This window comes from Anopheles moucheti, chromosome 3 (genome assembly GCF_943734755.1).
Source record: "Anopheles moucheti chromosome 3, idAnoMoucSN_F20_07, whole genome shotgun sequence".
NCBI lineage: Eukaryota > Metazoa > Arthropoda > Insecta > Diptera > Culicidae > Anopheles > Anopheles moucheti.
Genome location: NC_069141.1, coordinates 72,197,190 through 72,211,793, shown reverse-complemented (window position 1 = coordinate 72,211,793; position 14,604 = coordinate 72,197,190). Strand labels below are relative to the sequence as shown.

General features: G+C 42.0%; 1 protein-coding gene across 1 annotated transcript; it reads right to left on the bottom strand.

Annotated features, from left to right (window-relative positions):
* Positions 1–6,747: 6,747 nt before the first annotated feature.
* Positions 6,748–10,896, bottom strand: LOC128301377 (uncharacterized). The gene is made up of 6 exons (XM_053037822.1): positions 10,577–10,896; positions 10,346–10,464; positions 9,248–10,237; positions 9,012–9,149; positions 7,379–8,674; positions 6,748–7,165 (listed from the first exon to the last, which is right to left on the bottom strand). The coding sequence occupies exons 1-5, from the start codon at positions 10,662–10,664 to the stop codon at positions 7,442–7,444; spliced, it is 2,568 nt and encodes an 855-aa protein (XP_052893782.1). The 5' UTR covers positions 10,665–10,896; the 3' UTR covers positions 6,748–7,165; positions 7,379–7,441.
* Positions 10,897–14,604: the final 3,708 nt, after the last annotated feature.

Sequence of the window (14,604 nt, the reverse complement as noted above, 5' to 3'; positions counted from 1 at the left end):
GAGATGTGAATATCGTCGGAACATATATTCTGCACCTTTTTATCTTTTGTTTTGAGGATAATCGTTGAAGACTTTAAAATGTTTTTGACAAACAATTCCATCTCACTTGCTCCATTTGCTAAAGACCAAAAGAAAATAAATTCCCCTCAAAATTAAGCAAAAACTCTTCCGCAAGTTAAGAAATATGGACTAACTCATGCAATGTCTTAAATTTCTCACTCAATGCAGATTTGTGAAGGACGTTCTAGGACGCCCTGCTATCCGTGGTACAAACAAAGTAGCAAACAAAAGCTTTACGTGTAATACAGATACAGCCTATCGTTTGTTTTGAACAGAAAAAAATTTAAGGAACTCAACCACATATACCTAAAGTTGATATAAATAATTATGGCAAGTCTTTGGCACGTTGACTACAAATTACTGCGTAATGCTATCGTAACCAACACAACATAACTATGCTGTAGCGTTTTACAAAGTTCATTTTAAATCATGACGATGTCGCCAACGAATTGAAACGCAAAAGCGTGTTGAGATGTTTTGAGAGTACAGTATTGATCGTACAATTCCTTACCATATGTAAACAGGGTTTGGCGCGAAAAATAGTTAATGCCGTTACGAATTATACCTGTAGTGGACGAATCTATACCCTTAAAGTGTTGTACATATTTTAAATAGAGAATACTCGAGGCAGAGACAGCTGCATAAAGCAACATACCTTGTATCCTGAATCGTAAACAACACACAGAGCTTTTATGGATAGTTTGCAGCGGCACGGAACGGCTCATACTCTTAGCATTAGAAGGCACTAACCCTTGTATGCACATCATACGTTTAATGGCATCATTTAGCAGCACCACACCATATCAATACACGTGATCGAATCGAATTTTCTGATCTCCCAAGCCATTCGTTGCACATTCATATCATTGCGTCATCATGCGACGAAATCATCGATTAGCAGCGCGGGGTATTTTTTGGGATGCATAAATTGCCCTCGCACACTAGAATTGCTCAAACAATTAGATAAAAGGAGGTGTGGACATTGGGTAAAACGGTCATACATGCGCGGTCAATTAAGCGGTAGCACACACTGGCAGATTGAGATCCGCTTTGAAGCATACATAGACTCTATAAATCACAAACCTCTAGACTAGAGGTGCAAGGATCGTACAGCATGTCTCGAGCATCACATCTGTCCAAGATTCAATTCCTAATACGTCAAAAAAAACCGGTATAAAGGCGAGAGCCTTGTCACAATTGTGGTGCAAAGAAGTAGATTAACGGAAGCTCTAATACACACAAAACCACACGCAAGATTAGAAAAACACATATATTATTATCTGCGAAAGCTCTACGAAAAAAAAAAACAAGAATAGTACAGTATAATATCCTGATAGTAACCCAATGTTTCATTCCATAGTAAGACCATAGTAAAAACATATTACACACAATAATGCTCACGCGAGAATAAGAAATGGACACACGACGGTATATGGCAATGATGAAATTAGGAAAAAATCGTACCCACATTCTATCGCACTAACTAAGAAATCGCTGCAATATGAAACCAACATTTATCAATTATTTGCTCAGTCAATTCCCCGGCAAATCAAACCCGAAATGGAACGATTTGCTTGAAGACAAACGAAAACAGGAAACAGAAAAAAGACACGAAAATTACCAGTATTCAATTACGAATTAACAATTAAACCTACGATTACAATGCCTTCCAACGATATATAGTTTCGGAGCATTGCGGGGCATCGTGACATTTGATTCGTTCATAAGAAATTCGTTATTTGTATGTATAAGAATGTACTTTTTTTTTAATTATAAAACGCATCACCTATCGAAGGACACAAGAGTAAGGTGTTGCGTTACGGTTTAGTGAATTCTTTATTCTAAACAACAACAAACATAAAAAGAAACACCAATCAATAACCTCTCTCTTATTCGGATAATTACTGTTGCTGCCATAAGAGTAAACTGTAAATTGTTATCTACTTGTATTAGGTGGTTTGTTTTTTAAATTGTTTTAATACGTCAATTTCATTATACGAAAAAAAAAAAATCCTCTCCCGCAGCAAAAAAAAGGAATTAGAATTAATAATCTGTTATTAAAAAAGTACTATAATTAATCGAGACAAAGCTTTTTTTAAATACAATTCGCCATATAAAAACTAAAGCTAACTGTTGGCGAGCAAGCTTCAGACAAAATTGGTTTTGCTATTTGATTATTGGTTATTGAACGCTTAATTTATTGTATCTGCCATCTGTTTAAGGAAAACAAAAAATTAGGTCGTCCGTTTTTTTTTTGTATCGGAAAAATACACGTTTAAGTTGAACGAATCATTATCTAAAAGATAAGCTATGTTGTCGGTTCCTGGTGGCCGACCAATCGAAGCGTTCCTTTTACACGCGATTTTGCCATATTAGGATGTGTGTTGGAATGAGCAGTTTTTTTCGCCCCATTTTTACCAGCTCTCACACGCAAACCAATCCCCCAACCATGAATAATGGAATCCGTCTTCAATTTACCTCAAACAGCAAAGGAAAAGCGTGAATATATAGGCGTGAAAGGTGGATAGGGCGCGTAAGAAATCGAAGTACAATTAGACTCCCCTCGGTTGGCCGCTTAACCCTTGTGTTAAGCTCAGCATGTTTAGAGAGAATAAATTACAGGAAATATTTTAGTACGATTAGTTCGTTGTTTTAATCCTTCCATTTTTGTTGATGTTAAAGTTGCGGAAACAAAGCTCGAAATCCCGTTTAAAAAGCTAGCAAATACTCTATATTAGCGGGTTGACAAATGGCAAATCAGAATCAGCAAGCGTATATTATACATGTATATCAACAAAACGAGTAGCGATTGCATCATCATTATAGCATCATGCTAAATTCGACATGAACTATACAACTATAAACCACAAAACATTAAAACCGCATTACCAGTAGCGAATGAATTTCATGTAGGGGTGGTAGTAACAGAGCTCCACTTACACGCTATCGCACTATAGTGAGCTTCTTTCAAATGCCATTGTGTTTCTACATTTTCTACCCCACACGAACGAGTACAGTAAATTCGGGACAACAAAAAATCAATTATGCTGAACAATAAGAACAACAACAACAACTACAAATATACGAAACGATGTTGAACACAAAACACAACACGAGACATAAATAACACGTAAGCATATTAGTCCGTAAGATGTTAAATTATTCTTATCATGAAATACCAATACATATAAGCCCGGCTATCATTGTTGAAGAGATGAGCAAACTGTACAATAAACCCCCCCATCTACGCAATAGATATACAAACCCCCCTCCTATATCCCCATTGTAGTAAAACGCAACCGAACGTATTGTAACGGAAAGTAAACAGAATAAAGTGCAAATAAATAAAAATAAAATCAGCGAAGTGTACTTCTCATTGTGATCACGACAGCTTTTGTTTCGATTTGACCTGGATCTGTGTTTTTTGTCTTTAGTTCTGTATACTAATCCCACCCTCGTTTGATACGCAGTGCCATTGTTCTCGTAAGTGGCAGTTTGTAATTGTTGTTTACTGCTCACAATGGAGCTCTTCATATTCCGACACACATTGAGATGATTTATCAATCAGGAGGATCAATCCCCTTGGAGGCCCAGGGCGGAATTATAAATGGGGTCTCTAATTTTCGAAACGATGAATTTGGGGGGCATTGCGGCCCTTGAAATGAGGAAAAGCTAAAGGCGCAGTAAGAAGGGGCATTACAAACATTTTTTTGGGCCTCCAACACGGCGTGGCCCTAGGCGACCACCTACTCCGTCTACCGTTTGATCCGCCGTTGATCCCTTTTCTCAACTCAACCACGAATCCGAAGATGAATCTATTAAATAAACTTTTAATAAACACACAAAAACACTGTCCACAAAATACTTCATATAAACACGTAAGTACGTAAAAGCGTTATTCTTCTTCTTGATGACAATCTTTGTTGGGGGACAACAGAGAGCAAAATGGAAAGAATTAATCACCGTTAGTGTTTATTGTCCAGCTTACAAGAGCTAGAGGCGCACACGATCATCTCAGTCGTCATTGCATATTATTTTTAAGCGCTTTTCCTTTCGTCGAAGTCTCTCCGCGTATGCGATCGGTAACCGCCGGCCACCAAAAAGCGACCGGTTTTGTGATTTCTGACACCAAGAGAGCATCCACGAAAGGAGATAACATCAATCTGATCCGCACAAGGATCCGCCATGTTTGTAAATGACGCTTGCTCACGTTATCAGTCACTGTGATGCTATTGATCGATTAAAGATCTTCTACGATTGGCTATTAGCTACACATACTATCAAACAAGGGCCCTCTCCGGGGAGCGATCGATAGAGTAAATAGCTCAGCTACTGTGGCGAGAATCCTCCGTCTCGTTTTATCCATCCATTTCTTACAGTGCGTATCATAACTGAACAGCAGGTAAGTTTTTTAATTATTTGGAGTAGGAAACATAGAGTGCCACTATTTCCGAAGACATTATTCATTGCTTATTGTTCAATTATTTCGAAATAATTATATCTCTTGTCGTCGTGGAGTGTCCGGGGGTTTAGAAGGATTCCATATATAAATATATTCCATAAATATTCCACATTGTTATTTCCATAAAAATAAACTTGTGCACAGTTATGGTACGCACTGTGCTGTTTGGACGGACGGAAAGAGATGAAAGATCAGTTGACGGATCAAGCGCTATGATCACTAGAGGGAAGGGTACAGCCGTATGAAATGATACCACGTGGTACGGAAATTTGTGCTATCTCTTCGTTGATCATGCTCTCTTGGTGTCAGAAACCAAAAATTTCACCGTTTCTGAGCGTTTTCGACGGACGCGATCGGCGCAAAATACGAAAGAGATGCAGGATCCGTTTTGCCTTTTCCCCCTTCATTCTAATGCGTTTGATAGGAATGTGAAAGGAATATTTTTTTAAAAACCTTAATTCTCACATTCCGGTCACCAAAGAAATTGAATTTATGGGTATATAAGGGTATGTGCCTTGCCTTGTTATCACTTACAACTATGAAAGTAATTATTTACTATATGTTTTATACGTAAACATGGTTTGTTGCTGCATGCTATTCAGTGCCAGTGCCAATTTTCTTATCTAAATTGCTGAGCACATTTGGATTGGGTAACATTACCAACCGCTTTGCTGCGCGTACGACGTGTTTATATTGTTTAATCACATTGCTGTGATTTATGTTGTGGTGCATCAACCACTTCCGAATTTACCTTTTATTTTTTAGTATTGAAAGCTATTTTATCAGTAAAATTAATATGGTTTTAGTTATAATTTAATGCACACACCTTTGAAAATGAATTTATTTAACTCGGAGTTCGATGAATTGACTAACACACTTATCATTGTTACCGATTATTTTAAATTTCTTCATGTGAAAATTTCTCACGTGTGGCGATAGCAACTTCAGGGTGGCAAATGGGTAGTTTCTTCATGCGTGTTGTGAGCAATCAAGACGAGGGAACGATAAACCCCCGTTTGACTTTTAGCAATCCCCCCCTTATGGGAAAATAGAGATTCCACTATCGCAAAAGTCAAAGTTACTATGGTAAGTGGGTGGAAGGGCAGATCATAATGAAGATCATTGATCGACTAGATGGTTTTAGAGTAAGATCAACCGCCACCGTAAACAGACCAACAGTGCACAGTATCACGAAAACAGTACAACCTCTGTGGATATGTCACTGCAAACTAGATTGGCGTTCGTGCACTGCACATTACTACTGCTGCTGTTGATCGGGCTTGCCATTTCGGAAACGGATGCATCACCGTTAAAACTACGCAGACAAAAACTGGTAAGTGTGGAACAAAGCATTTTACGTTTTGCTGCAGACAAACTACTACCGCTTAATCGAAATCCGATGCTGCATTCACAGAAGTTTGGACGCATGGTCACACGCACGCTCAACAACGCAATGTACGGATTTTTCGATATTTTTGCTGGCTAGTGTCCCTGAAACAGTAGTAAACAACTGGGTGGAAGTGAAGATTACGGAAAAATGTTGGAATGAATAACTGCTATTATTAATTGCTAAGCATTAATTGTTAGTTGTTCAGAAATAAAGCTTGACGCACGTTCCCGGTCTCTATTCTGTGCGCATATCACAATCAGAATGAAGGAATCATACAAATAGCGACAATAATACTATTTACCATTAATGCGCACAAGTTTAGAAACATTTTCTGCGTTCTTATGAGCTTTAGCAGAATTAAAATTGTTCATAAAGCCAGCTGCTTGTGTGTTAAAACCATCGAACAAATTCGTCCAATTTGTAATGTTGCAACAGACCGACCATATTAGTTAAATAAAAATGATATGAAAATGTCCTTTTTTGGGATTCAAGTTAAACTAGACTGCGTCAAATTAGATCTGGAAAATGTCACATTAATCTAGATTTTGTTTAAAAAGCAAGATGATTCTGTTCAGAGCTCTGCCCTTTGACAAACTGAAGTTTTCAGTGTGCTATTAGAGAAAGCATTAAAATGAATCGATTTAAATTCACAATAATTACTAAGAGTGGAAAAATTTGCAGATCTACTACCTCGTTAAAATCTAGTTTAATTTGAAAGGAATCCAAAAACTAGAGCCGGTTTTGCCCCATAGGACCAATTACACCATATGATAATGCGTTCTCAGTGTTTCCTATTGAAGTGATGGACGCTACACGCACGATGCGGAATACGGAGTACAGACTATTTAAATATGAAAATATCATTTTTATTATCATGTTACGCAAAGTTTCACACTTACATTTACCATTTAATGTTATGCTACGTGTGTATTTGTTCCGGTAGAGTACTTAGCAGTCGAATAAAGAATGGGGACATCAAAATTAAACTAAACACAGATCGCGCGGCCATCGCGGCAGTGAACAAAAAAACCGACAGCAGCCCATAATGCATAATGACTTGTAAAAGGAGACTTGGGCGGGAGTTTGTAACGGATACGATACAATTGTGTATTGTGATGCTCGTTCATATTGCGAATGTCGAAGAGAAGAATGCCGCAAACATTGATTAGTGGGAACGTTTAAGCACGATGGTGATATAGTCCCGGCGGGGGACTGTTCTTCCGGGCAACGTTTCCAACATTTTGTCGAAGAAACTGTCACAAAGAGAGAAGAGGGTTGAAGATCGAGATAAGTTTAAATGTTCTTCACTCGTAGCCTTTCCAATAAATTGTGTCTGCCCGGTATCACTAACTAACTCGTGGACAGTTTAATAACTGCTGTTTTAAAGTAAAACGATTCTGCTACTATCTCTCAATAGTCCCTCGTAATTAAATTAAATACAAATAAATCGTAAAGCAGCGACTTACCATACTTTTCCCTAATTTTTAAGCACCACTGTATCGTTCGATCATCCGTCCATTCGGCATCCATTAATCACTCTCGATACCACATTCGGCCACCTTCGAAACACTGCTATGCCCGTTGGCGGTAGAATCACACGAGCTCAACACGTGTGTGGGAGTGTCGTTCTGAACAGCGCCAGACGATAGCAGCTGGCGTGTGCTGGAACTGGACGAGTAACTATCGCTCGAACTGCGCGTCGATGTTTGCGAGTTGCCACTGATCGGACTGTCCGGCAGCGAACCCTGCGAGAACTCTTCCTTCAGCACCGACAGTGCAGCAGGTGGTGCCGAAACTATGGTCGACCCCGGTGCTGCTGTTACCGTACCCACCAGCAACTTTCGCCCCGTGTCAATTTCGGCCAACTTCGGCAGTTCATCATCATCATCGATCGATTTTAGTGGGCTCGTTGCCGGAGGATCTTCGGGCGTATAGTAATCCTCCGAGTCATCCGTTACGATAGATATAATAGCACCGCCCGCACCGACTCCTCCGCCGATACCGGTGCCCCTTGTTCCACCGACCAGAGCCACTTCCGTGCTCCCATCTCCTCCAATATCATCACTCCCAATAATGGCGCCCTTCAGCAGCTCCGTTATCACAGCGGAGGGTGAGCTTTTCTCGTTCACTTCCACACCGACCGGTCCGGTTCCGCCAATCAGCAGCTTCTTCATTGCACTGTCCCCGTGTGTGGAAAGTTTTTTACCAGCATCGTAGCTGTCCGATTTCCGTAGCAAAGGTGACAGCTTCTCCGCCTCACTATCGTCATCGTTTTCCGCTAGCTCGGTCAGTTTGGCATCTGCCATCTTCCCACCGGTGATACCGACAGCAATCGGTGTCGGTTTTTCGTGCACCAGATGGAAACCAATCGACCGATCGGATGGTGATTTTGTTTTCCCTAAAATCAAACAGCTGTTCCCATTGCTAGCGTTGCCACCACTATTTCCGGTACGGTGGAGACTACCTTTTTCACGCGGGTTTTTATCCTTGCTTACCGGGGCACGCTGCATCAGGGGTGAATGTTTGGAGAGCAGCTCCTTCTTGGTGCAAACGGTAGCTGGATTTGCTATGCCACCAGCGATCGATCCACCCGTGCCAGCTTCGGCAATGGCGTTCGTTTCATCCGAAGCTAATAAATGCATCCTTATGTCAGACGATGACTTTTCCGAAACTATACTTCCATTAGCGAGCTCACCATTGCTACTATGGTCCGTACCAGACTTGGTCATTTTGTTGCGGAATGCGTACCCATTCTCGGTATTCTGTAAAAGCACAAAAGGAATAAATGTGAGTGTTTTTGTTTGTAATCTATTTCACTGTCCGATAGAAAACAGAAATCAATAAATTCAATAAGTTTGCGTTCAAATGCTTAGTGTCATTCAGAATAAGACTCAGAAAGCTTGAGGTGTTCGACGTCATATAAAGATATGCTTAATACGCATATATTAAAGATGAACTTGAAAACAATATTACCAACATTGCTACTTGAACTAGCAAACCTTCTAATAAATAAAAAAAAAACAAAAACTTCCAAAAACTACCATTTAAAATTAACTAAATATTATTAAATCGTTCTGGCATCATATAGAACCCACGTACCCGATTATTCTCGCTGCCATTTTCTGTTCCAGCGGTTGAATCGTTACTACCGTTTATCGCTTTCACAGAAACTGTAGGCCCGTTCAGTGCTTCAATCAGTGATATGGTCTTGTAACCGGCAGGAATGTTATCAGCGCTCTGTGGAAGAGAGGCAAAACACAAAACAAATAACAGTCGAATTATCTACCGCCGACACACTGAATCCGTCCTTGCACGGAAGCAGTGCAGATACTCACATCGGCAGAATTCTGAGCCGTCGGTGCACTTCCGCCACACGCTGGACCACCGCCACCACCGTCCTTCTGTACGGCCCGTATTTGCAACAGCGCACGGAACGGAGCCCTACAGATCGGGCAATTGTTAGCCTGGTAGCGCAGCGAGTCCGCACACGAGTTGCACAGGCACAGATGCCGGCAGGGCAGTATGAGTGTATCGCGTGTATCGCACATGCAGATGACACATTCGCTTCCATTATCTTCCGTCTCCTCGTCCGTGACCGATTTGTTCGCGAGCTTATTCTCGATGCCGTAGATCTCCTGCAGCAAATAGTACAATCCATCGACGAAAATCTTTTGCTTCAGTGCCCGCAGCGCATACGTTCCGTCGGAATGGTGATCGATGACACAGATCGTCGCATGCGACTGGCGGCTACCGTTCCCATCGGCAATATCTCCACCGGTGCCAGCGGTGGAAGAGATGGTAGTGTTGGCTCCGTTGGTCGTATTGTTGCCGACGTTATTCAGGGTTGCGGTGGTGCTGTTACCCTCGCCGACCACACAATGAATGACGACCGGAAACGTTTCCTTTTCGGGACTGTACGATAGATCGTCCTCCGCGTACATTGCCGGGTAGATGATGTGATGGGGTGCAGAAAACAGTTGGTTCACACCGCGCTGAAAGTGAAAAGTTTCCGACGTCATGGAGGAATCGCGCGAGATGTAATTCAGTCCACCCGGTCCGATGTCCTCGATGCAAAAATAGTAGATGGTAATCTGGCAAGCGGAGTCAGCATCGAAGATGAATTCAATGTTGTAACCGTTGGTGATGCTACCGTTGTTCGTTGGATTAGTCTTTCCGGTTCCATCGGTGCCAGCCGTACATCCAATCGGTTTGACACTGTTACCACCGTCAAGTACTTTCACGAACCGAACCGATTCTTTGCGGATGTTTACAAGACTCTTTAATGTTTTCGTTGGTTCCGTAGCTTGTGGCGGTGGGTAGGGAAACTGTAATGTATGTGTGTGTAAGAGAGTGAGTGTAAAAAAATATTTAGCTCAACGATGACAAAGCAACGATAAGATGCAATTGTGCAGTGCGCGTGCGAAACAACTTACGGGTGTAGGTTTGGATCCTAAAAAGTTCAAATCCGCATTCTCACCAAACAGATACGCTTCTGGTTGCGGTGTATCGAACCTTTCGCCGCCCATTATGAAATGCGTTCCAAAGTAGTTGCCTGTAGAAGAAAGGCAACAGCAAAAATAGGCGAACCAGAACCAGCACGATCTGGGGTGCAAATCTCCATAACTGGAGCAAGAGGGCCACAGCTATAGCGCTGCACAACTTACCCGACCGCGGTGGATACTTGTACAGATGGTTGAGGCTCACATCGGTCTCCTCGACGGTGGCATTTTGTCTGCTAGCAAACAGCCCCATTTTAATGCTTGCAAAAGGAGAACTGTGAGGGCACTATTGTCGTCACACGTACAACCCGACCACCAACCCAGCAGCAAAGCAGGTTTGGTTTGTTTTGGTTTTAGAAAGTATTCCACATGCTTACTGCGTTAACACATTCCTGCCAACAGGCAGTAGGAAAAAAGCACCAATTATCGACCTACGGAACTACGAACACGCACAATCGACGACGGAAAACGGGGCAGTTGGTTAAACGTTTGTTACAGCAATTTTACCAGAAAACGGGACAGTTGGTGAATTTTCTTTCTTCAGCTGAGTAAAAAACATCAACGGTAGGGTTGGACCAACGAAACAAGTTGACGTTTGGGTGCAGTAATTGGAAAAGGCCTTTTTGACAGGAGGTGGAATAATTTGAAATGAGAAATAGCCAATACGGTTATATCACATTGGGGACTGTACGAACTAAAACAATGTAGAGATGTTTGACTATATGCGCCTCTTTTAGTTACTTAATTGAAAGACTGAAACGTTAACGCTTTGTTTATTTTAACACGCATATAACCGTTATGAAGGGAGTCCTGTCTGTTCGGAAATTCGAACCCAGACGAACGTGATGGGGTCGATCTTTTTGGGGACTCCTTTTCTCTCTCAACAAAATACTTGCATGACACTCTACTCAAGCTCTAATTTTCTTCGGGGCCCTAAGTGACCCTACATCGCCAGCTATTGGTTCAGCCAGGTTCTTCAGGTAAGCTTGGTGCTGCTCTCAGAAGAATCCACTTCTGCAAAAGACGTTGCAGCCGTGTAGTCAAGTGGATCGTTAATACACTCGAAAGATTATTATTAAGCTTCAGAATTTAGACATGTACAATCATTTACTGAATTACACATATAATACACGAAAGATAGATGCGCGTAAGTCGAAATCCATTTATAATAACGTTTATATTTATTATTCATTGATCGATTTCTGTTTTTACTTTACGAATTACATTCCTATTTAATATTAATACGTTTATTTCGACAGTTAGAGTAAAATATTAGCCAAAGCAGCTTGTACTAAAATAGGAAAATATAACGTGTTATTGGAAAAATTTAAAATTGGAAAATAAAAAATTGATTTCAACATACAAAATTCCACGAACTGTCCAAATCTTGAGATTCGCGTATCTCGAATTCATGTAATTTGAGTGTCACGTCACTCCATTTCCCGAGTTGTAGCTGTAATTAAAATATAAAATCTTTTTTCTAAACGATCAACACCCCCACTTGAGTAACCCTGCATTTTAGCAATGCCACACGAATTCAACGGAGTTTCAACTGAGCAACTATACTCTTTCTGGAAAATAAATTCAAAAACACCAAAACATTGCGTTCCACTATTTTCCACAAACCACCCGCTTAAAGATGTAACACTTCCGGTTTACGAACGGGGGCAAAGTACCGTCCCCGCATGGGATCCTTTCGCTATCCTGTTGCGCGTGGAAAGTGGCACGAGCTTTTCACCCGTTGCAAGGATATTTCGGAAATCTCCAAAGCGCTTTCGTTTCGTTCGAGCGGATGAAAAAGAGTGTGTGTGTGTGTGTGTGTTTGTGTTACCATCCCGAACATTACCGATGGGAGGCCTCGCACAGAGCTGCACGACGACGAGGACGACTCCCCTGCCTGGAAGCGGAGAACCTCGAACCAACGAATCACCCGCACTGGTGCGCCTCCACCGTACGCATGTACACACCGGAGAGCCGTGGTTTTTAATGGTGGGGATAGGGAAGAATGAAATATTCAACTGGTCGCTCGATGTGCCATGGTGTTGGTGAGTCCTGCACGGCCAGGGCACAGGCTGCGTGCACTGTGGTGGCTACGTTTTGCAAAGTTCGGAAGCACTTTTTTGTTAGTTGGTTGGTTGGTTGGTTGATTTATTCAAGGCGAGCGCGGCTGAAGTGATTTATATGAAGCGTTTTGTGTAGAGGAGTTGTGCGGTTTTTGTGTTGCGTTCTGTTTGTGCTCGGCTAGTCGCTAGTAGTTAAATTAGGCCCGTCATGTGAAGCAGCTAGTGTTTTTTTGTGTATATTACTCACACCCGCACTCCATCGCCCTGTCGTCGTCGTCGTCATTCCGTCGCTGTTGTCCGTCGTTAATTGTAGCCTCGTCCGAGTTAGCACGGGAAAGTACGATTTTAATTGTATCATCCCCAGCACCCAACTGCTGCTTACCCAAAAAGCCCTCTCACCTGTTTGCAGGCCCAACCATTGATTCGATTGTGTGTGCCCAACAGCACCTACGTGCATTTGTATTTGTGTGAGTGTAAGTGTGTGTGTGTGCATGTATATGTGTGTGTGCGTATACGTTTGGCCAGAAGAATTGGCCGCGGGTTTTGTCGGTGGGTTCGGTGTCGCGTGCGAATCCTTTCGCTTTGCTCAATTTCAACCAACGGCCAGCCGCCAATCCCAGCAGAATAATCAATCATACAACGCCTGGGTATAGTGCGTATACACACGACAATAAGCGAACCGGGGGGGAGCAACAAATAGGTAGCCAAAAACACAACCACAATTTACCACCCAACACTAGCAACAAAAATCGAAATCCCATCTCATCAGCGCTGGGAAAGTTGGAGGCTAACCCTGTTTCCTTCATGCCTGTGTGTGGTTCTATTGCTCTTGACAAAACAGCAAGCGTAAAATAAAAAAAGGGAGCAGCAAATAAGATCCCAATTTTCGGTTTTGCAAGCTTAATCGTGTTTCTGTGTGTGTGCGTGTAAGTGTGTGTGCGCGGTCCGGAATTTGGTGCTTACGTGCGTGAAAACGTTCATTTCCCCCACACACGGCGTGTGTGTGCACAACCTTTGCTCGCAATGGATTAAGCGGGGTTTGGGGTGAAGGATCAGCGGCGTACAGTGGAATTCGTTGGAGGGACATACTTTTCAAACACCGGGCCGCTAATTAACACCCAAACGTGCAGCATTCCCAGCATTGCGGCAGTTCCGCCGGGCAGCGTTCAAAAGAGAAAAAAGCGGCTTGAGAAAAGGTATATAGCGATAAAGTGTTGAAAAATTCCATAAATTCTACCATTCCCGAGTAACCGTAGCCGAGTTTGTGGCCGCTAGAGATATTCCGCTTATGCGACGCCTGGTCTAAACAAGGAATAAACGCTGTCACGTGTGCTGAAGCATGCTTGTTATTTGCCGCAGACAACCTACTCTCTGCACACATTACAGAGGCATCTTTAAAATGAAGGAATTAATTCATCTCAGTAGCACTGTAGTAGAGCTACAGTATCGGACAAAACAAGTGCAACTGGTGCGACAGCATGGAAAGAAAAGAAAAGATTGTAGCAAGCGAAAACATGGGTAAAAGAGAATTAAGATCCACGGTTTAGGAAAATTAGTAAGAAAAAAGTTTTCAAAGTAATTCTGAAAACTTTTCGTCTTCTTTTATTTCTTTATCGGCTCAACAGCCAGATGGGGATTGGTCCTAATGGGATTTTGGTCCGGTCCGTTCGTGTGAAGACTGGCGCCGATGCCATCATGCCACCGGGCCGCCAAAAAACTTTTCTTTACTGCCGTCCAAATACTAAAAACTACTTTTTGATAACAAGAGCAACTAATAAGAAAAATAAGTTTATTATTAATTTTCTACTCCTTAAGCTTTTTTTTACAACTTTCATGTAGCGCCGTCGCATCCCATCTGGACCAATCCCCCGTACTAAGGACTGATTATCCCCAGCTACTGGTAAATTAAGTCAAAGAAAACCAAAAATATGCAGGCCCTAGACCTCTTGAGGTTGTTGTGCTATGAAAGAAGACGACGGTTAAGGAAACCTCTCTGGTTGTTGATGATTGAGGACGGTATATACTGTACCTTCACTATACTTGGCCTGTATCATGCCGGCAGACAGATTTTTGGTCAACAAACCTTGATGCATCAGGCGCCATTTATGCTACAGCTCGTTCGGATAGATT